At 65.1% G+C, this 21,091-nt stretch overlaps 8 protein-coding genes across 8 annotated transcripts in view; 5 read left to right on the top strand and 3 right to left on the bottom strand.

The window, feature by feature from the left end:
- PFL1_03676 (uncharacterized protein) overlaps nt 1–466 on the top strand; it is a gene marked incomplete at both ends in the record, with an annotated part of 3,526 nt that extends 3,060 nt beyond the window's left edge. Inside the window, one exon of the mRNA XM_007881195.1 lies at nt 30–466. Within this exon, the coding sequence (XP_007879386.1) occupies nt 30–466 (437 nt within the window). The remainder of the gene's footprint in view (nt 1–29) is intronic.
- Nucleotides 467–2,010: 1,544 nt separating this feature from the next.
- On the top strand, nt 2,011–5,569 carry PFL1_03675 (uncharacterized protein; the record flags this gene model as incomplete). Its single annotated transcript, XM_007881194.1, has 5 exons — nt 2,011–2,513; nt 2,629–2,788; nt 2,894–3,359; nt 3,459–3,644; nt 3,732–5,569. The coding sequence occupies 5 exons, from the start codon at nt 2,011–2,013 to the stop codon at nt 5,567–5,569; spliced, it is 3,153 nt and encodes a 1,050-aa protein (XP_007879385.1).
- Nucleotides 5,570–7,994: 2,425 nt separating this feature from the next.
- On the top strand, nt 7,995–10,410 carry PFL1_03674 (uncharacterized protein; the record flags this gene model as incomplete). The annotated part of the gene is made up of 2 exons (XM_007881193.1): nt 7,995–8,010; nt 8,114–10,410. The coding sequence occupies 2 exons, from the start codon at nt 7,995–7,997 to the stop codon at nt 10,408–10,410; spliced, it is 2,313 nt and encodes a 770-aa protein (XP_007879384.1).
- A 176-nt stretch (nt 10,411–10,586) lies between these two features.
- PFL1_03673 (uncharacterized protein) lies at nt 10,587–12,239 on the bottom strand (the record flags this gene model as incomplete). The annotated part of the gene is made up of 1 exon (XM_007881192.1): nt 10,587–12,239. The coding sequence occupies one exon, from the start codon at nt 12,237–12,239 to the stop codon at nt 10,587–10,589; it is 1,653 nt and encodes a 550-aa protein (XP_007879383.1).
- Nucleotides 12,240–13,473: 1,234 nt separating this feature from the next.
- Nucleotides 13,474–15,490, top strand: PFL1_03672 (uncharacterized protein; the record flags this gene model as incomplete). Its single annotated transcript, XM_007881191.1, has 2 exons — nt 13,474–15,171; nt 15,272–15,490. 2 exons carry the CDS (start codon nt 13,474–13,476, stop codon nt 15,488–15,490), a joined length of 1,917 nt encoding a protein of 638 aa, XP_007879382.1.
- A 216-nt stretch (nt 15,491–15,706) lies between these two features.
- On the bottom strand, nt 15,707–16,479 carry PFL1_03671 (uncharacterized protein; the record flags this gene model as incomplete). The annotated part of the gene is made up of 5 exons (XM_007881190.1): nt 15,707–15,721; nt 15,810–15,847; nt 15,961–16,132; nt 16,239–16,322; nt 16,423–16,479. The coding sequence occupies 5 exons, from the start codon at nt 16,477–16,479 to the stop codon at nt 15,707–15,709; spliced, it is 366 nt and encodes a 121-aa protein (XP_007879381.1).
- Nucleotides 16,480–16,995: 516 nt separating this feature from the next.
- PFL1_03670 (uncharacterized protein) lies at nt 16,996–19,523 on the top strand (the record flags this gene model as incomplete). Its single annotated transcript, XM_007881189.1, has 7 exons — nt 16,996–17,232; nt 17,344–17,461; nt 17,556–17,630; nt 17,712–17,819; nt 17,935–18,200; nt 18,303–18,552; nt 18,679–19,523. 7 exons carry the CDS (start codon nt 16,996–16,998, stop codon nt 19,521–19,523), a joined length of 1,899 nt encoding a protein of 632 aa, XP_007879380.1.
- Nucleotides 19,524–20,038: 515 nt separating this feature from the next.
- Nucleotides 20,039–21,064, bottom strand: PFL1_06871 (uncharacterized protein; the record flags this gene model as incomplete). The annotated part of the gene is made up of 2 exons (XM_007881274.1): nt 20,039–20,705; nt 20,814–21,064. 2 exons carry the CDS (start codon nt 21,062–21,064, stop codon nt 20,039–20,041), a joined length of 918 nt encoding a protein of 305 aa, XP_007879465.1.
- Nucleotides 21,065–21,091: the final 27 nt, after the last annotated feature.

Raw genomic sequence — 21,091 nt, 5'->3', positions numbered from 1 at the left:
AGACTCGGCGAGCCCGGGGCCGTCGGCAGCATCCGGATGGAGGACGGTCCCGCCGCCACGCGAAGGGCCCGGCAGCATTCCGAGCGGTGGCGGTCCTGGCGGCGCTGGCAAGGGTTTCGGTGGCGGCCCGGCACCGCCTACGGGTCCCTCTGGACGCTTTGGTGGCAACAACGGTCCGCCGCCGCCGCCGCCGCCCCAGGGCCCGCGCGACGTGTTTGCGGAGCTGCCCGAGGCGGTGCTCTTCTTCATGGACATCCTGCCCAACGCCAAGTCGTTTGACGGCCCCACGTTCAAGCCCGACGACCTGATGGAGTGCCTGCGCCACGCCAACGTGCCCATGGCCCAGCCCAACTTTGGACCTCCTGGCGGTCGCTTCGGCGGGCCTGGGCCAGGGGGCTTTGGAGGCGGAGGCGGAGGCGGGTTCGGTCGACGAGGAGGTCGAGGTGGACGCATGGGCCGTCGGTAGAGTCGCTCCCCGCCGTCCTCCTTTCCCCAGCCTCACCTTTCTCTCTTGTGTATGTACGATTACGTCCTCCTCTTGTGCATTGCAGCACCAGCACCGGCCTGTGCGGCTGTACATCCGCTTGGATCCTGTGTGCAAGACCGAGCTGATGGGTCCGGGATCGAATGGTCCTTGACGGCCAGACGCATGGCCTGCCTGCGCCCACCAGAATTTGGCGCTCGGGGCGTACCCGACCAGGCCTGGCCCAGCCCGCTGGCAAGCTCAGGTTCTCGGGCGCCCACAAGGCAGGCTGCGTTTGGCTTTGTTCTTCGATCAAAGCTTCTCCTCGCCAGCGAGCAAGTCACCTAGCACACCGCGCCGCATCGCATCGCATCGGTCCGCCTCCGATACGTTGTGTCCCTTCGCCGCTCCATCGTCCTAGCTCGCCCTGCTGTTGCGCGGGTGGAACGGCGAGGCGGCGGTGGCAGGGGGTGGCAGGGGGTGGATCGGGCAAGCCGAAGAAGAAAAAACCCGCGAGGATCGGCAGGGCGGGCCAGCAGGCAGGCAGGCAGGCCTAAAGCGCGGGTCGGACCCTTCTTCGCGACGGCCAGCGGCTGGCTGGCCTGGCCTGCGGGCAGGCAGGCGGGAAATTGGCATTTTCGGCCTGGCCCCGCCCTCGCACCAAGCAAGCAGGCAGGCCAGGTCAGGCCAGGGCATGCAGCGCGCCCCAGGCCCGGATTCACGAACGCACCCAACCGGACGACGAGGTCACACACAAGCTAGCCTGGCCCTCTGGGCCTGCCAGGCCAACCCAGCCAGCCAGCCAGCCAGCCAGCCAGCCTGCCTGTTGGTCGGCCCACTCGTCCAACGCATTCGCCTCCTTCTGCCCCCTACCTCTTCCATCTCGCCCCCACCCTCGATCTCACCGTAGCCACCGGGCTGCTCGCGTCGCCACCTGCTCCAACGCGCGATCCACGACGACGCACCAGCGTTGGCCGTCCTTTGTGCCTTTATCGCCCATCTGGCCTCCTCCAGAGCAGCTGCAGCGGCCATCGCGCACGCGCGCGCTCTCTCGGCTCGTCTGCACCGCGACAAACGCCAGCTTGTCATTCCACTCGCCCTTCCTTCCGACCTCTGCATCTTCTCGACCAGAGACCCCACCTGGCCGTCCAGGCCGCTGTACAGAGACTCCGAGTGGATACCTGCTGTTCTTCCACCGTCCCACACCGCGCTCCGACACCGTCGCTTCGGCGCTCGACCTCCACCACCGTCGCGCTTCTTCCTCACAGGGTTCGGATCTCGGTTGCCCAGGCTCGCGCGGCAGTTGGGCGCTCGTCGGAAAAAGCCAACGCTACCACCAACCAACATCAGCAGCAGTAGCAAAAGCACGGCCGGCGTCGGCACCATTGGCCTCGGTCTCGACCCTTATCACCGTGTAGCGCAGCAAATCGATCGATCCTCGAAATAACCTTCTCGCTTCAGCCGCATCGACAGACGCTCGCGCTCGACCCCCCTCGCTGCTCATCGCTGCCGCTGCTCAGCATCTGCCCCGGAGGACATCGACGTCGATGTCGCCGCTCCGACGGTCTGCGCGGGCTGCTGCCGCCGCCGCTTCTGCGACATCCCCGCCCCCTCCCGTGCCATCGCCGCAGGCTTCGCCGTCCAAGCCAGACCGCAAGCGAAAGCGCGGCCAGCAGCCTGAAGCCGTGCAAGAGGCGCAACCAGCCGCAGCTGCCGCAAAGCCCTCCGCCTCCTCTCAGCCCGAGAGCGCCAGCCAGGCCTCCCGGAAGGCTGCCTCGACCACCGTTAATGGCGATGCCGCTGCCGACGGCCCATCTCAGTCAAACGGCGCTCCGTCGTCGACGAGCGAGAGCAAGGATCGACCAGCAGAGGCAGAGGTCGACGTGGCCGATCCGCCATCCGAGTTCGACGAGTATCGCGCTCTTCTCGGGATTAGCCGCGCTGCTGTGAAGAGCCATGATGAGGGCGCGAAGGGGATCCGAAACGTCGATCGCTATGAGCTCAAGCTCCTCGATGCAGACGCGATCAAGCTCAAGGCGGTGCTCTCTAGGTGAGTCCAAGGACTGTTGAGCGGCTTTTGCCGGATAGCAGAGGCATGCAACCTCGTGTGCTCAACATGGTACCTACCTCGCGTCCCTCTTCACTTCCTCATTCATCTCGTCCAGCCTGGCGCCAGAACTCTTGACTGCAAAGAGGTCGTCGACCAAGGCGCGACAGGCGAACGGAGCTGCAGGCGGAGGGAAGGCCTCGCAGCGAGGCGACAAGCTACCGTTCGCGAACCTGGAGGAAGCGTTCACAGAAGGCACCCGGCTGCGCGACCTTAGGGTGAGTGCAATCGGTGCGGCCATCCCGCGAGAGCTCCTACGCCTTGGAAGTGTGGCTGACGCTTGCTGTGCGGGCCTCGCTCTCTCGTTCCACGATCGTTTGCAGGAGCATCTGTTGAGCTTGAGGATGCCGCTTCTCGAGGACGCCAGGCTGCTGCAGGAGCTGGCCACTGAGCCTTTGTCGGATGGGATGCAGCACCAGAACAAAGAGGTCGAGGAGAAGCGTAGCACGCTCTGCTCGCTGACACTGATTCTCAGCCTGGTCGACCAACTGGCGAGGCGCTACCGCGAGACCGACGACCAGGGCGAGATCGTCAAGGGCGACTTGCTGGCCAGCCTGGTGGAAGCACGGGCCGACGCGCTCGAGGCCAGACGTCGTCGGAAGGCGGTGGAGGGTCAAGCGAGGATCAAGGCAGAGCCCACCGACGACGAGCTCCTCCGAGATGGCGTGGCCTCCATCGAATCTGGACAAGCGCCGGGCCAGTACGCGCTCCACATGCGGCTGCCGCGCGGCGACTTTTTCTCCAAGCCGGTTCACCTCGATAGCGAGGCGCTCGGGAAGATCGATCCAGGTGAGTGCCTTTTGGCCTTGTCTTTCTTTCTCCGCACGGAGGTGAGACCAAGCTCGCGCTGATCACTTTGGCCTCGTCTCATGGCGGTTTCTGGAACAGGGCAAGCCAACTTGGTCGCGATCGCCCCAGACTTTAAGCCCGAACCGCGCACGCAAGGACTGAGGCGGGACGCGAACAAGACGAGGCCGACCCTTGGCGAGAGGTCGGTCGCGAGCAGGGCGGCCAAGAGGCAACACAGGGCCATGGCAGACGCGCCAATGGGCGCTGGCGACGGAATGAAGCCAGGTGAGCCGCGAGCCCTCGCATGCCAACAAGATTTGGACGGCACTGCTTGCTGACCCAGCTTCTCTCTCTCCCTCGTGTCCCCCGTAGTCATGTTCCTCCGCTACGGCAATTATGCCTCCTTCGCGCCGTCGCACGACTCGACTGCGGCGACGATGTCGCACACGGCCAGCGTCCGAGTCTGGACAAACCAAACCCGGGCTCGAGCCGGCGTGCTGGCTGTCTGGGGACCGCGGGCCCATTGCAATGGGCTTTTGCGCGGTCCTGACGCCGAGCGGGATCAGACCGTCTCGGAGCCGCCTCGTCTGCAGCTGGCTGCTCCTGCAAGTGAGGCCAACGAAGACGAACTCCAACTCGATGGCCTCGACCAGTCGCTCGACGCCCAGGCGATCAAGGCGGGTCTGGCGCAGCTCGAGAAGGACGAGAAGATCTCTGCGCAGCTGCAGCGCAACTTGATCCTGCTCAAGGAACTGCAAGAGGCGCAGTGGGATCGTCTGAGGCGGTCGTTCAGGCCCAAACCGGCGAAGGCATCTCCATCGTCCACGGCGGCGAGCAAGAGGCGCGACCCATCGAAGGACGGGGAGCTCGAGCCGAGTGCCGAAGAGGAGACGATCGCGGCGGCCCTGCTCGATTCCCTCGCCTCGCTCATCGCGCTCCAGCCGCATGCTGCAGACGTCGGGTCGGGCACCATGCTCAATGTGCTCCCGGGGCGATCGACGATCAGCAACTTCTCGCGCACGATCGGAGCCATCGATCCGACCTTGAGCGGCCAAGAAAGCCGCTCTGATTACTGGGGTACCCTGGACGACTCGCTCTACCAGCCCGGTGCACGGTACCCTGGCGTTCGCGCCGGTCCGGGCCCTGGCGGCTCACCCCTGCTGATCCGCAGCAATAGCACCGTCCGACTCAACCACGGAGGCGGTGCATCTGCTGCATGGCGCGGGGAACTGCCGCCTGCGACGCTCGAAAAGGGCAAGGGCATGCTGGAAAAGTTTGCATCGAGCCGGCTGTACAGCGACAGGGAGGACAGACATGAGATCGAGCTCCTGTCCGCCGAGGCGCAGCCGGGCGCGAGGCGGCCACTCTCACCAGAGAAGATGCCGGGCGGCGGGTATCCTCAGAGGGCGGGCTCGGGCGGGCCGCATGCGACCAGTTCGCCGTCGGCGACCCACGCCAGCGCCGCCAGCCCGGCCGTGCAAAGCCGAGCGCAACCGCGACAGCCCATGCCGCCTGCACAGCAACCTCAGCACCCGCAACAGCCGCAACACCATCCCGTGCAGCAGCAGCAACAGCAACAGCATTATCCCGGCACGCCTGCGCGGTACCCACCCGGCGGCCATCCGTCCTCATCGTATGCCCACCCGCCGAATGGCGTGTCGCGACAGCCGCTGCCACAGCAGCAGCCCGGACCGGCCTACCAGCAGGCGGCGACGTCCGGTGTTCGCAGCTACGGCCCGCCCTCGGCCCCGTCCGCGAGCCCGAGTGTCGCGCCGGGGGGCGGCCTGTCGTATGCGTACGCTTCCCCCGCTCCTCCTGCGCGGTCGTACGGATACAATCCCACCACGCCGCAGCCCACGGCGTCGTACCCGACAAAGGTGGTCTACCCGGCGTCGGCAAGCCCTTCAAAGAGCTATGCCTACCCGGCTCCTGTCGCGCACCAGGCTGGCGGCTACCCTCAGCCGGCGGACTGGGCCCACCAGCAGCAGCAAGCGAGGGCAGCAGGCCAGCTCCATGGCGGTGGCGGCCCGCCGTACTACGCTCAAGGCCACGCGATGTCGCCGCAGCAACAACACCAGCAGCTTCATGCGCACCAGCACCATCGCCCTCAGCAGCCGCAGCCGCAGCCGCAGCCGCATGGGCAGCAGCAGCAGCAGCACTACCCGTACCAGGCGCATCAGAGCGCATATCCGCCGTACGCCATGCGATGAAGATCGCCGGCCACGGCCATGATCCCCGAAACCAATCCAAACGATATTCCTCTGCACACGAGGGGAGCTCCCGGAACTGCGACAGCCGCGGTTGAATGGAGCGAGCGACAGTGGGATGGAAGTGCCCGGCTTGTTGCTTGTTGATACGATCGGCGGAAGTGCGAAGATGGGGTCCGCATAGATTGCTCGCCAAGACGGGAGGGGGAGCAGGCAAGTGCTACGTCCGTACGTACACACAACCGCGGATTCTATGGTGGTGGAGGTGGCTCGAGGGCAGGGCAGGCAGCTCGGCGTCGCTCCTACCACGGCCAACGATCCACGTGGCATCGGAGGGCGGGGACGCCTTTGCCGTGGTCCCTGCAGGCGGTGTCGACGCCGTTGCTGTCCACATCAGATGCGGCGTTGACTCGACACTACGCTACGCTACTCTTCAGCCCGCCTGCCTGCCCCGTTGTCTACCAAACTGCCTCGCCCCTTCTCGATCCATTCGGACCCCGTCGAACTGTGCAACAAATGTTGCCACGGTCATGACACGGACGAAGAGAGCGAGGGCCGGTGAGATTGATTGTTTGGTTGAGCCATCGCTGGCATGGCTCGTTCGGGTCGGGCCCACCACGTTTTCCAGCTAGCTAAGACGCTAGATCGAGCTCTCGAAGACGTTGGTACAGCACTCGATGTGTTGATCGACAGGGGACAAGGTCTGGCGGCATCCTAGCATCACGCTCATCGAAGCCGGGGGCCGAGTAGTAGTGGCTTCACACTGACCATGCACCTTTGCAGCGGACACCGACCTCTGCATTGTTGCGCCGCTGCCTGCCGTCGGTAGCAGAGGCAGGCAGGGTGGCGTTGCACGAGCGACCGCATCGCCGCATCCCTTTGAGCGCCACCTTCCCGAGCGGTCAGGACAGGAAGTCGAGCGATGGTGGCGCAGGTTTGGCGCCATCTTGCCGGGCCCCTCACCCCTGCCTGCTCTAGTTGATGGTCCCCGTTTAGAACTTGTACTCCGCAGCTGGCCTGTCGCCCCTGCCTCTCTGCCCCCTTCGGCCTCTGCGGACGATACCTTCGCAAGTCAGCCCGAGCCCATAAACACCCGGCTGCCGATACGGGGATGCACGCTCACGCTCGCAGCCGTCATCGTCGCAGCGCCAAGCACGCCCAGCGTAGGCGCGCGCGAACGCACGTACGTCGACCGTCCCCGTTGAGCCATCCGTGCACCGCCATGGAGAAAAGGTCGGTAGCATCACGTCAGATGGCAGGCGGAGTCGTCGTGGCAACAAGCAAGCATGCGGGCAGGCAGGCAAGTCGCATTCAGGCAAATGTACGTACAGGCAGGCTAGGGCCCCCGGTGTTGCACGGCAGCCGTCCAGAGAGACGCCGAAGTTCTCTGCAGGTGTTGGCCGCACCGTACCATACCGTACCGTACCGTGTCGCACCGCATCGCACCGTATCAGGGGCGCAGCAGTGCAGCTACATATATATGGTAGCAAGTACATGCTGCGCCGAAGCTCTGAGTGCGAGCAAGGTGCATAGCCGTAGCGCAGATAGACAGCCTGAGCTACGCCTGGGGCGGCGAGTTGGCGCTGCTCCATACACGTCGTACCTCTCCTGAGCTCGCCTCAGCTGCTGCCGTGGGAAAGGTACGTGGCAGGCTAGTCGAGGTATGTGGTGGGTTCCACCTCGACGCGTGGCAGGCGATGGGGGCGACGGCATGGCTGGCGGTCGTGGACAAAACGGACTACTACGGCCATCCTCGCTTCCCACCTTGACCCCTCTCCCCTTTGCCCGTTGCAGATCCAGGACCAGGCCCGTGACAACGGAGTGACCGTAGTGCGCCGTCGTTGCAGTCGATCGATATAGGGCCCTGCCTCGACCGACGAGTGCCCACGACCTCGACCGGGCTGGCAGCGAGATGGACCTACAGGCAGGCATGGACATACAACATGCTCTCAACGTTGGCCAGCCAGCATGCATGGCCGTCCGTACCCTGTCCAAACCCAGCCTTATTGCGCCTACGCTTGTCCTGACTTCATGCCGAACCCGGCCCGTCGAAGCCTAGCTGGTGAGCCCCCGACTCGCTCCTCCGCCCGCCTCCATGCCGAATGGCCGGGGAAGGAGAACGGGGGGCCCGGCTGTTGTCATCCTGCGGGCTGAACCTTCGCCACATCTCATCCCAGCTATCCCGCATGCCTGCATCGCCGCCCTGCCGTGCCTGTCACGCGGGACGAGTCCAGGTCGACGGACGTACGCTGGCCTCGTATAAAGGTGCCACGGCATCGCTTCGACCCAGGGGGTCGCGGCGAAATCCGCGCTCCCCCCTCTTGCTGTTGGCCCCCCTCCTTTCCTCTCCCATCCACCTTCTCTTCTGGGGTTTCCCTCCGCGAGCCCGTCCTGCCGAGCAGCATTCAGGGTGGATCTGCGTACCGCCATGGCTGTCCTTTCGTGTAGGTATCTCCGACGCCGACTTGGTGCCCTTCCTTGCTGGCGAGCCGGACCGTACTGACGCCCCCTTGACTTGTCGCGATATCCCCTCCTCCCTCGGCGCAGGTTTTGCGCCCACCTCGGCGGCCGGTCCGCTTCGATGCACCCATGGCACCTCGGTCGAGAAGGACCTCGTCGACCTCCTTGGCCTGGGCCACCTCATCGTCGGCGTCACCCTCATCGTCGCGATGCTGCTGCGACGTCGTTCCCTGGCGGGATGGATCGGCTTGCGCACGCCAGCGCTGCTGGCAGCGTTCGGTATCAGCTGCGCCGCAATACGCCTGGCCGACAAACTGGTCCGCAGCCCCAGCGCCGACGGGCAACCCGGCGTGTCCGTCGCCATCGCCATCGCCGCGGCGAGCATCGTTCCCTGCGGGTGCCTGCTGCTCGCCCTGGTTGGCCTGTCACGGCACTGCAGGGAGGACGCGAGGCGGCTCCACGTCGTCCTGCATCGCCTCGTCCTCTCGCTCGCGCCACTCGTCTTCTTCCTCCATTTCCTCACCACCATGCTCGGCGCCAAGTACGGCTCTGCCCCCACCAAGCCCGGGGCGCCGCCGCCGCTCTTCGACCTCGATACCATCCGCGCCTTTTTCTGGGTCTTGTGCGGGCTCACATCGCTCTTGATGGTCTTGATCTTCGCCATCGTCGTCTCAAGGGCCTCCTCTTCTTCCGACAACCGGAGCACAAAGGACGACCAATCGTCGGTGGCGAACCTGACGCAGGACGAGGCGGCCCGACCCACCGACGCAACTCTCAACAGCCGCCTCTCGGTCTGTGTGGCGGTGGCCACGTCCGCCTTCACGCTGCAGTGGGTGCTCGCCACCAGCGCCCCCTCAAGCTCGGCCGCACTGATCCTCGTCGCGGCGCTGGCCGGCTGGTTTGGTTACGTCCTACTCTGCTTGCCCTTCTGCCTTGTTGGGAGCAGCTTGCGCGCTACACGGGCGCTTCCGGTCAGCCGCGCCGACGTCGTGTCGCTATGGGGCGGCCCACCACGCCCCTCCACCGTGTGGGAAGACAAGATGCCCCCATGGCAGCCGCAGACGACACCCCCCTCGGCATCGGCAGAGTGTGCCAGTCCCACAGAGGGAGACAAGGGCCACAGGCCGTCGTCCTCGCTCATCTGGAGCGCCGATCACAGCACGGCTCATCTCTTCCAATCAGGCCATCAACGGGTGCTGAGCGACGAGAGGGCCGAGGGAACGTTGAGTCCCTCCTCGTTTGGCGGCAGCCCGAACCTGACAAACGGCCGGTTCGAGTGGGGTCTGGCCTCGACGGAACCAAGACACCGAAGATCGCTCTCCCGGGCGCACTACACTTTCGACTCGTTCGGCCACCAGGGGGCGCTCAGCCATGGCGGAGGCGCTCTGGGCGCAACTTACGGACTGGAACGAGGAGACAGCCTCACGGCAATGCCTCCCTTGGTCAACACCCGCCGCGGCCGAAGGAAGGACGCACCAGCACACTTGCAGACGCCAGCCGACGTCGCGCAGCTGCGGCCCTCGACGTCAAAGTCGATCGGCGCAATGAGCCAGTTCAGCTTCAAGGGCGGGCTCACGCCCATCGCACGGCAGTTTCCCGTCCCGTGCCAGCGGCGACCGTCGACGGGCAAGTCGTACGCCACGTCGTCTGGCAGCCGATTGGGCACCGCCGACTCGACGGCGTCGACCCACACGTTTGGCGGCCTGGACACCACTATGGCAGCCGACGGCTTCGGGCCCGTGAGCAGGCCGCTTCGAGTCGCTCGGACGACGTCGTCGGCTCGGCCCAATACGGCGTCGATGGCCATTGTCGACTTTTGGGTCGAGAGCGGCCGTACGTTGCCCCCGAACCGCCTCGACAGGCCCGACGACTCGGGCGAAGAGGTGCTGAGACCGGATACCGATCAGCCCGGCACCGACACGCCTGGCGCGGGGACCAAAAGGCCCAGGACCCCAGCCTCGGCCTACGGCCACGGACGAGCCGTTCAGCGTCGACCGCCAAGGACTGCGCCGGAACGGAGGAAGGGCAGCGAGGACGCCGCTCTACACCACGGCCTCGGCCTATACCAGCACGGCAGGGAAGGAAGCAAAGGAGACGCCTCGGCGACCAACGACGTCCTCACGAGGCCGCTCTCACCGTTGCCCGCCTACGTGCAGAAGAAGCTGCATGCTCGAAGACCGCGCACCGCCGATCCCGCCATGGTCGACGTCGGCCGCTCGCACCGTCGATTCGACGGCACGTCCTCGGCCAGCGATCATGGCACCGACTCCCGCGCGACGCACGCCTCGTCGCAGCTCTCGGTCAGTATCTCGGTCTCGTCACATCGCCGTCCTTCGTCGCCATCCTCGTCAGACGGCGGCCATCGAGGGTACGACTACTTCTGAGCGACAACGCCAGGCCAGCCCGCCCGATACTCTGCTGTGCGCGGTCGATCCACCCCTCCTTGCCTGTACACCACTACCTCTCTTTTCGCGGCACGCTCTCTACGGTCATGGCGAACAATCGGTTCCAGTTCCATTGGGGTGTCTACTCCGGACCTCCAGGTGAAACCGATCCGGGGCTAGGTCGCACCTCGCGACGCTGCGATCCTGTCGAGCTCGCCGGTGGCGATGTTTTCCTCCTCGACCACGCCCTTCCTCGCCGGGTCGCGGTAGGTGAAGGTGGCGTCAAATGGGAGCGGGTGCGAGTTGGCGGCCGAGTTGAAGGCAAACGTGTCGACGCGCTCCGGCCGGCCGTCGGGCTGGGCGATGTCGAACGCCCACGCCATGCACGCGATGTTGATGTGAAGCGAGCGCATGGCCACGTTGAGGCCCGGGCAGACGCGGCGGCCGAAGCCAAACGCCACGCTGCCGCGCGCCGGCGCGAACCAGGTGCCCTTGACCTCGTCCTGCGCCGAGGTTCCGTTCGCTTCTGCACCGCCGCTCTGGAGGAACCGCTCGGGCTTGAACACGTCGTGCTCAGGGTACTCGTGCTCGTCCCGCGAGATGGACCAGTGCGGGCCGACGACGGTCGATCCCTTGGGCAGGACGTAGCCCTTGTACTCGACGTCGGCCGTCAGCGAGTGCTGGAAGCCTCCGGCACTGACGGGCCGCCACCGCAGCACCTCCTGCACCGTGGCGCGGACGTAGGGCATCTGCGGGATATCGTCAAAGGTGGGCATGCGGTCCCTGGACACCACGCGGTCCAGCTCCTCGTGCAACCTGGCCAGCACCGCCGGGTACCGACACACGGCCATGACAAAGATGCTGAGCGCGCTGGCGGTGGTGTCGGATCCGGCGCCAAACAGGCTTCCGCTCATGCCCGCCACGTCGAGGTCGGTGAGGCCCAGCTCCTGCTGTCGCTCCGTCATCTTGGACACGAAGCAGGGCGCGCACTCGCCGCGCTCCATGCGCTCGCGCACCTTGATCACCTGGCCGAGGTACAGCTCCTGCTCGAGCTTCCGCAGGCGCAGCCCTTCTTGCTTCCACGGGTTGAGCCAGGTGGGGACGTGCTCCAGCAGCGGGTACCGGTCGAGCACGCTGGCGCCGGGACGGATGCACATGGCGAGGGCGTGTCCGCGCTGCGCGACTGAGCGGACGAGCGGGTCGTCGAGCGTCTGGACCTGATAGTCGTAGGTAACTTGCATAATGACGCTGGCGGCGTAGCGGTGCAGCACCCGCTGGAAGTCGCCGCCGCCGCCGTCCGCCTGGCCGAGGCGGCCGAGGTGCAGGGTGGCGATGCGCGCCTCTCGCTCCTGGATGGGCTCGTACTGCTTTGCCACGGTGTCGTTGAGGGTCTCGTGCATCGCCTTGCGGTAGAGGCGCCACTGGTCGCCGTAGGGCATGAGGAGGATGCGCTTGTTGTTCGACAGCAGCTCGCCGGCGAGGACGAGGCGCGGCCGGCTCGACGAGAGGGCCGACTGTTTTTCGAGGATCCGGTGCGCCGACGACGCGCGGCCCAGCACAAAGAGGGGCGACCGGCCGATGCGCAGCGTGAAGATGTCGCCGTACTCTTCGGTCAGCTTCTCGAGGTACCGCCATGGGTGAGTGGACGGGATGCGGTGGCCAGAGAAGAGAGAGTCGACGGGCGGGCCCGGTGGCAGGTTGCCGTGCTTGCCGACGGCGTCGAAGAGGTAGGCGTGGACAAGCAAGGCGGCTGCGCCGACCGCGACCGCCGTGGCCAGCACGAGGGTCTGCGTGGGCAGCTCGATGAGGCTCGACAGGAGCTGCGACATGGTTGGGCGAGTGGTTGCAGCTCGGGGAGGTGCAGGCAAAGGTACCGATGATGAGCGAAGGACGCCCTGCGATGTGGGCCCGTCGCAGGATGCGAAGCACGAACGAGGTCGTCTTATACCCCTCTGGACTCTCCTCGGTCAAGCAATGAGGCGGCTTCGAGATAGTTAGGGCGAGGAGCGAGGCTTTCGACGAGCTGACCATGGACCCTGTGGTCAGCCAGGCCAGGGCCAGGCCAGGGCCATGACGCTTACAGGGGAGGATCAATGCGGTGCCCGGCCATTCAGATTGTGCCGAGCGGCGAGTGCAGAGACCCGACCTCTCGCAAGACCAGCTCGACAGCCTTTTGACAGCGACGTCGGATGTCATCTGCCTCGTCGGGCTCAGAAGACCTGCTGGGGCCCCTCGCCAGTGGTCGCCCGCCGTCTGGACGGTCAGAGGGGGGATGGAACGCGGGGCAAGGGTCCCGACACGGCTCTCTTGACAGAGGCCGGAGATGTCATCGACGACGGCCACTTGGCGTTGTATTGTCCTCTCTCGGCCGACGTTGGCTCCATGCAGGGACCACCGCTGGTCGGGGTCGAAGGAGCTGCTGTCCCGGTCCATCGCCGACTTGCTTGCTTGGTTTGCGCTTCTTGCGAGGGGTGCGTGGCGGCGACGATGGGCCTTAGCTTGCTTGCACTTTCTGTCTTCGGGCGAGTCTATCGCATGTTGGCCAGCGGCAGGCCAGGGGTGATGCCCCTGGTTTGTCGCGTTACGCCAGCCCCATCCCGCGGTGATAAGGTGGCAGGTAGGTATGCCCGCCGGTCGGCCTCTTGGTTGGTTGGTGCTGCCAGCTGAAAGGTGGTGCTTGGCCAGGTGGACCCTGAATTGGGCTGGCCTGGCATGGTCTGGTCTGGTCTGGTCTGGTCTGGCCAGGCCTCCTTTCACGTAGCTTGACGAGCTGGCAGGCGACGCCCAAAAAAGTTCGCCTTCCTAGCCGCCAGTCGGCGTCTTTCAAAGGCGACACTCGGCCTGCTACCCCTGCTAGCCCTCTAGATCCCATCCCTGCCTCTTGCCTTGCCGCCACCACATACCCACTCCCCAGGCAGCCCAACTCGCCGGCCATTGCAGCTTATATACCCCGGATCCCGTCGAGCTGCAGTCCCCGAGAACAAAAGACGGCGCCCAAGCAATTTCCTTCAGCTCTGGGTAGACGCCCGGCTATCCTCCTCGTTGCACCCTCCATCGGCCAACATGGGTCATCTCATCCCCGGCGATGCCTACATGCTCGTCGCACGTGTCCTCGTCGTCTTCGTGTGGAGCATCACTCCAGCCTGCTGGGTCATCCTCGTCTCTCGCCTCGTCTACCTCGCAGCGGCTCCTCGCTACCCGCCTCTGGCAACCCAGGCCGCCTTGCTCCAGTCACACCCGCTGCTCCAGCACCTCTGCCCAACACGGCACCCCTGGTTCTTCAACGGCCTCTTCGTCTACTGCGCAGTGGAAGCCGCTTTCTCCATCTACCACGCCCGGCTGGCTCGCAAGATCCAGGCTCCCGGTCCGCGCCCGCTCTACGGCAAGCGCTTCATCCGCACCGTCTTTGCAAAGGCGCTCGAGAGCGGTCTCAAGCAGCCAAACGGCACCAACGACACCGCCCGCGCATCTGGGAGGCTCGCTCCACCACGTCAAAACGGCTCGGCGACAGCCCTCGCGCGGCCCTCGGACGCTGAAGCCACTGCCGCGGCCGAAGACGTCCGTCGTCGCATGGGCCGGCTGCGCACCGCCAGCTTTGTCCCCAACTTTGTCCATCGTCCGCTCGAGCACGACGACCCGCGCGCCATCCGGTTCCAGCAGGCGCAGTCAAAGTGGTTCTTCGGAGCGCACTTTGACCACATCACACGCCGCGATATCCAGCAGTGGCTCGCCTGGTCCATCTTCGGCACGACGCTCGAGGAGATCGAAGACGAGCACCGGCGCGGCTCTGCGGGCTCCGGTTCCGACGACGACGGCTCGCCCATCCCCTCGGCCGTTCCCTCGCCCATGCCGCCTTCGATCGCCACTTTTGGGGGGGCCGCACCGCTCTTTCTGGAAGAGGAGGACGTTCAGGGTGCCCGCGCGGCGCCCGGGGAGTGGGACCCGACCAAGGGCGACCGGCTGCAGTTCATTGAATACTGCCGAGAGTTGCTCGAGGTGAGGCAGGGCCGGCCATACCCGCTGCGGTCGCCGCAGTGGGCCGATCATCACGACGAGGCCTCGTCGCCGCGCCTGCGGATGATGCGCCTCACCGTCGACCCGGTGCGCGTGTCCGGGCGGCCGCTGGCTTCTTATGTCGTGACAAACACGCTGTCGCACCTCGTCATCCGCAAGGCCATCGGTGGCGGCTTCAAGCGCAAGATCGAGGGTCGTCTGCCCTACCTCCTTCGCGTGCCCAAAGCATGGGATGCAAAGACGTCCAAGGCGCCGCCCCTCATCTTTCTGCACGGTCTGGGCATCGGGCTGGCGCAGTACGCGTCGCTCGTCGACTTCTTTCTCGCCTCGCCCGTGTTCCAGGACCGGCCGGTGCTGATCCTGCTGCAGCCCAACATTTCGCAGGCGATCCACTCGTCGTCGTTCCTGTCGCCCTTTGGACACCACGAGACGACGGCGGCGTTCCGGCGCATCATTGCGTCCAACGGCTGGCACGAGAGCGGTATCACGGTACTCTCGCACTCGTACGGTTCGCTGGTGCACAGCTGGCTGCTCAAGTCGCTCGGCACCCTGGTGCGGCGCAGCTGCTTTGTCGACCCGGTCTGCTTTCAGCTGTGGGTGCCCCACGTCTGCGGCAACTTTCTCTACAAGCGCGTCGAGACGCCCATCGAACTGCTGATGCGCTACTTTGTGGCGAGGGAGCTGGGGACGGCCAACACCCTCTGCCGCTACTTCCAGTGGTCCAGCTCGCTGCTCTGGCCCGACGAGGTGAGTCGACCGTGCGGCAATCATGGGAGGCCAACGTCTTGGGCGCTCACGTGGCTGACACGCCTGCCGCCGCACTCTAACCCCTCCCCGCCGCCGACAGATCCCCAACCTGACGGATGCCAGCAAGACACGGTTCTACCTGGCCGAGCACGACGCCATCCTGCACGCCGGCGAGACGCGCGAGTACCTGTTCGAGATGGGGCTGCCGGCGCGGTGCCTCTTCTTTGGCGAGGGCAAGGTGCACGGCGAGATGCTCATGCACGGCGGGCCCGAGTTTAACGAGATCGTCGAGTGGCTCCTGCTCGACCCGGATGCTTGATCTGCGGCGCTGCGGCGCTGCTGCCCAGATGCGATGCTGCCGCTAGAAATCCTGCTTAGACGTGCACACATGCCTCATGATGGGCGTGGATAACCTGTCATACGTGCTGCCGAGTCGGGCGAGGGGTTCCTGGGAAGATGTGCAAGTTGCTGATGTCGTCGAGGGAGGGGTATGTACAGGGTGCGTGGACTGGATGCGCAGGCACTTGGCGGTGCTTTATTCGCCGAAGAGCTGGGAGGATGTGGGAGTGGAGGATAAAGCTGGGGATCAGCCGCTGGCACCTCATCGAGTCGAGGCCGGATCGTGAAGCGTTGCTCACCTTCTGGACGCGCTTCAGGACGCTATCCTTGGCCGGATCTGGGCCGGCGGCGCAAAGGGGACGCGGGGGGGACACGGTACGATCAGGACGTCAGTATCGCGCTCGGCCCTGCACCGACCTGCCCACAAACGAGGCGCGCGCGGAGACGCACCGTACGGATGGTCCTTGCTCGGGATCTCGAGGAGGGCGGGAAAGGCTTGGGTATAGCGATCGACGATGGGGCGGATCTTGTCGGCAATGTGCTGGTTGATGAGGAGGATTCCGACGTCCTTACGCTCCTGCGTGTACCGGTTGAAGGCCTCCTCGATGTCGGAAACGGACGTCTGAGGGTGGAAGGGCGCACGGGCAAGAGTCAGAGGGAGACGACGGACGGCGGGTGACAGTGACAGCGGCAGCGGCAGGGGTCGGGGGAGGCGCAGAGGGACGAACCGTGTTGTCGACAATGTAGAAGTTTTTCTCGCCCGCCTCGTCGACGTTGCCGATGCCCGCGAGGAGCAGGCCGGTGGTCGAGTCCTGTTGTGCAGCGTGCGAACGGTGGTGTCAAGAGGGCAGGGGAGGGTGAGTGGGAGGGGCAGAGGGGGAAGACGAAGGCGGGGGGAGCGGCGTTGCTTACCTCGTCTGCGATGAGGGCGACCAGGGTCCTTTCGGACGTCTGCTGTGACTGTGCCATGGTGTGCTGCGGGTTTCTCCTTGCGATGATCCCTGGTGTGCTAGCTCGGTGGTTGAGCTGGCTAAGAGGGAGGGGGTCGAAGGAGGTGGCGAAGGTGGTCGAGGGGCTGGTGGCAGGCACGGCCCCCCCCCCCCTTGACCGGTGGCCCCTCGGCCACAGGTGGCTGCGATGCGCGGACCACGTCGTCCATTGCCCTATGCTAGTTAGCTGGCCATATCCATACCTCACTCGTGCGGCTCAGGGGCTCGAGCCCACAGAGGCCAGGCCAGGGTTTCTCCACTTTTTGTCGACGCGGGCTCGGACTGGCGGAGGCCACCGCTTGGCCGACGGGCGGGCGTGCAAAGGTGGCCGTGGCACCCTCTTGCCCACGCCTCCATCCATCCTTCCCCTCTCTCCTCCCTCCCCTTCGACCCAGCACCTCACCTCTCTCCTTGTCATCCTACACGCACCTCACCGCCGCACGCACACCGGCGCAAGCCACCCTCACCCCCCACTCCCCCGCCCCGCTCCGCCACCATGTCGTCCACCTTTCTACCACCCAACTCGGCCGCCCACAATCCCACCGCCGGCGGTTCCCTCCTCCAGCCCCGCTCCAACGCCTCCAACCCAAACAGCTCCCGCGTATGCTACTTTTTCGACTCAGACATCGGAAACTACCACTACGGCCCCGGTCACCCCATGAAACCCACCCGCATCCGCATGTGCCACTCGCTCGTCATGAACTACGGCCTCTACAAGAAGATGGAGATCTTTGTACGTCGTCGACCCGCCGCTCCGTTCTCGATCCCAGCCGCCGCGCCGACCCTCTGACGCTTTCCCCTGCTGGTACCGCTCCCGCTTTTCCTCCTTCCAAACTCCCCTCAGCGGGCCAAGCCGGCGACCAAGCGAGAAATGTCGCAGTTCCACACCGACGAGTACGTCGAGTTCCTCAACCGCGTCACGCCCGACAATGTCGACTCGTTTGTCCGCGAGCAGGCAAAGTGTGAGTGGCTCTGCGCGCCTTTGGTCTGGTCGCAGCTCTCAACCGACCCTCTCCTCCTATCCTTGCCCTCCTTCGGTCGCTACACCCTCGGCAGTCAACGTCGGCGACGACTGCCCCGTATTCGATGGCCTCTTCGAGTACTGTTCAATCTCGGCGGGAGGATCCATGGGTGCGTCCGGAGGATCTTGATCGCATGGCCAGCGCGTGCGTCTCGCTGACCCCCTCGACGTCTTTGCTACCTTGTTGGCAGAGGGAGCGGCGCGTCTGTCAAGAGACAAGTGTGACATTGCCATCAACTGGGCCGGAGGTCTCCATCACGCAAAAAAAGGCGAGGCGAGCGGGTTCTGCTACATCAACGGTGAGTGGTTACAGATATGACCGCGGCGGGTAGCCGCACCGCCATGCTGCCGCCAGTGGATCCATCTCACCTCCCCGCCCTCTTTCCGTCGTCGCGCCGTCCGGCTCCTGTGCAGACATCGTACTGGGCATCCTCGAACTGCTGCGCTACCACCCGCGCGTCCTCTACATCGACATCGACGTCCACCACGGCGACGGCGTCGAAGAGGCCTTTTACACTACCGACCGCGTCATGACGTGCTCCTTTCACAAGTACGGCGAATTCTTCCCGGGCACCGGAGAGCTGCGCGACGTCGGAATGGGCAAGGGCAAAAACTACTCGGTCAACTTTCCTCTGCGCGACGGTATCACCGACGAGAGCTACAAGAGCGTCTTTGAGCCCGTGAGTCGCTGGATCCGTCACCAGCCCCCTCCTAACCCACGTTTGCTGACCCGCGCCGCTACCGCTATGATGATCGTCCCCGTCTGCGCCGCGCGTCGACAGGTCATCAGCCAGATTATGGAGCACTACCAGCCGTCGGCCGTGGTGCTGCAGTGCGGCTCCGACTCGCTGGCGGGCGACAAGCTGGGCTGCTTTAACCTGTCGATGCGCGGCCACGCCAACTGCGTCGAGTTTGTCAAGAGCTTCGGGCTGCCGCTGCTGCTCCTCGGCGGAGGCGGCTACACGATGCGCAACGTCAGCCGGGCCTGGGCCTACGAGACGGGCCTGGCGGCCGGACAGGAGCTCAACTCTCGTGAGTCGACCCCTGCCCTTGCCGCAGGGTCCGAAGGATACTCCCCCGCAGGCCCATGCTGACGAACGACGTCTCCACCCCCCCCTTCTTCCCTTCTTCGTTTGGCCTACCCTTACACTCCGACAGAGGTGCCGGTCAACGAGTACTACGAGTACTTTGGACCCGACTACCGCCTCGACGTGCGGCCCAACAACATGGAGGACCTCAACACGCGCGAGTACCTGGAAAAGATCAAGGTGCAGGTATTCGAGAACCTGCGGCAGACGGGCCACGCCCCCTCTGTGCAGGGGCACGTCGAGCCGCGCTTTGACCGCGACCGCGACGACGACGACGACGATGACGACGACGATGCCGATGCAGAGGTGCGGGCGAGCAAGAACAGGAAGTACACGGATCGGAGGGTGCAGAAGGAGGCCGAGCTGAGCGATAGCGAGGACGAGGGAGAGGGCGGTCGGAGGGACCGGAGGGATCACGGTGGACGCGCATCGTCGAGGAGCGCGGAAAAGGAAAAGGGTCCCAGCATCCTTCAGCCGCTTCTGGATCGACAGAGGGAGAGGGAGAGGGAGAGGGAAAAGGCCGACGCGTCGAGCGGCAGCGCAGGGAGCGCGGGCGCGGGCGGCTTGGTCAATGGCCATGCAAACGGCCACGGCCACGGCAACGGCAATGGTGCCGCCGCGCAGGGTCTGGACGATGCGGCCAAAGGGGCAGGGGACGGCGACAAGGGCGGGCCTTTGATGGGCGGGGACGAAAAGATGGACGAGGACCCGTCCCACCCGCCTACCGCCGCCGTCGCCGCCGCGTCTCAAGCGACAACACAGCAGCAGCAGCAACAGGGCGGTGCAGGTGGAGAGGACATGGACGTCGATGCCGATACACGCCCATCATCACCGCCACCGACAGCACCACCGCCGGCACGTACCGCCACCGACGACGCGGCGGCACCCTCGTCCTCCTCGGCCACCGCCCAATGATTCCCCCATCGGCCACCCCTCGTAACGCAACGCCGCGCCACGCCCATTCCATCCTCGTTTCCCTGCCTTGCCCCTCCCTGCACCCGACCCTGGGCCACCTTGCTCGTGTACCTACCGGCGTTTGCCCGTCACCCCTGCCCCTCTATCGACAGCCTCTTGTTAGACACCCGCTAGCACTCGACTCACCCGAGCTTGGGTCGCCCCGATACAGGAGCCTGATGGGTGCGCCCCCGTGCCCAGTCGCGAGCTGGCAGGCGCCCCCTAACTGCAAGGGAAAGGGACCTGTACTGTGCGCCAGCGAGGAGACAAACAACAAACGAGGTGGCGATGGCTGCTGCTGCGAAATGCGCAGCAAGTCAAGACGTGGTGATTGCGATGGCCCCTCGTCTGGGAGGAGGGCCATCAGGTACAGAGCGCGGAGCTACAGCGGGACAGTGTGGGGTAACATGAACGGGTCTGATGCGATCTGATCACCGAGCGAGAGGGAACACCGCGGCGCTGCTCGAGCCCGGCGCTCAGTTGCCTCCACGAAGGCGAAGGACGAGGTGGAGCGTCGACTCCTTCTGGATGTTGTAGTCCGAGAGCGTACGGCCGTCCTCGAGCTGCTTGCCCGCGAAGATCAGGCGCTGCTGGTCCGGAGGGATACCCTCCTTGTCCTGGATCTTGGCCTTGACATTGTCGATCGTGTCCGACGACTCGACCTCGAGCGTGATCGTCTTTCCGGTCAGCGTCTTGACAAAGATCTGCATACCGCCGCGCAGACGCAGCACAAGGTGAAGCGTCGACTCTTTCTGGATGTTGTAGTCGGACAGAGTGCGGCCGTCCTCCAGCTGCTTGCCCGCGAAGATCAGGCGCTGCTGGTCCGGGGGGATGCCCTCCTTGTCCTGAATCTTGGCCTTCACGTTGTCGATGGTGTCGCTGCTCTCGACCTCGAGCGTGATCGTCTTGCCCGTGAGCGTCTTGACGAAGATCTGCATACCGCCGCGCAGGCGGAGGACAAGGTGCAGGGTCGACTCCTTCTGGATGTTGTAGTCGGACAGGGTGCGGCCATCCTCGAGCTGCTTGCCAGCGAAGATCAGGCGCTGCTGGTCCGGAGGAATGCCTTCCTTGTCCTGGATTTTCGCCTTGACGTTGTCGATGGTGTCGGACGACTCGACCTCAAGAGTGATGGTCTTGCCCGTGCTGTGAGAATGACCCGAAGAACAACGGAAGGCGGAGTCAGCAGCTGAAATCGGGAAGGGAAGCCATCAAGCCCAATGAGATGCTGCCGGGCAACATCGAGACACTCACAGAGTCTTGACGAAAATCTGCATACCACCACGGAGGCGGAGGACAAGGTGGAGGGTGGACTCCTTCTGGATGTTATAGTCTGAGAGGGTTCGTCCGTCTTCCAGCTGCTTGCCGGCGAAGATGAGACGCTGCTGGTCCGGAGGAATACCCTCCTTGTCCTGGATCTTGGCCTTGACGTTGTCAATGGTGTCCGAGGACTCGACCTCGAGGGTGATGGTCTTGCCCGTCAGAGTCTTGACGAAGATCTGCATCTGTGGTTGTGGCAACACAGCGGCGAG

The sequence above is a fragment of the Pseudozyma flocculosa genome, assembly GCF_000417875.1.
Source record: "Pseudozyma flocculosa PF-1 unplaced genomic scaffold scaffold00011, whole genome shotgun sequence".
Taxonomy (NCBI): domain Eukaryota; kingdom Fungi; phylum Basidiomycota; class Ustilaginomycetes; order Ustilaginales; family Ustilaginaceae; genus Pseudozyma; species Pseudozyma flocculosa.
This window is presented reverse-complemented; position numbering and strand designations above follow the sequence as displayed.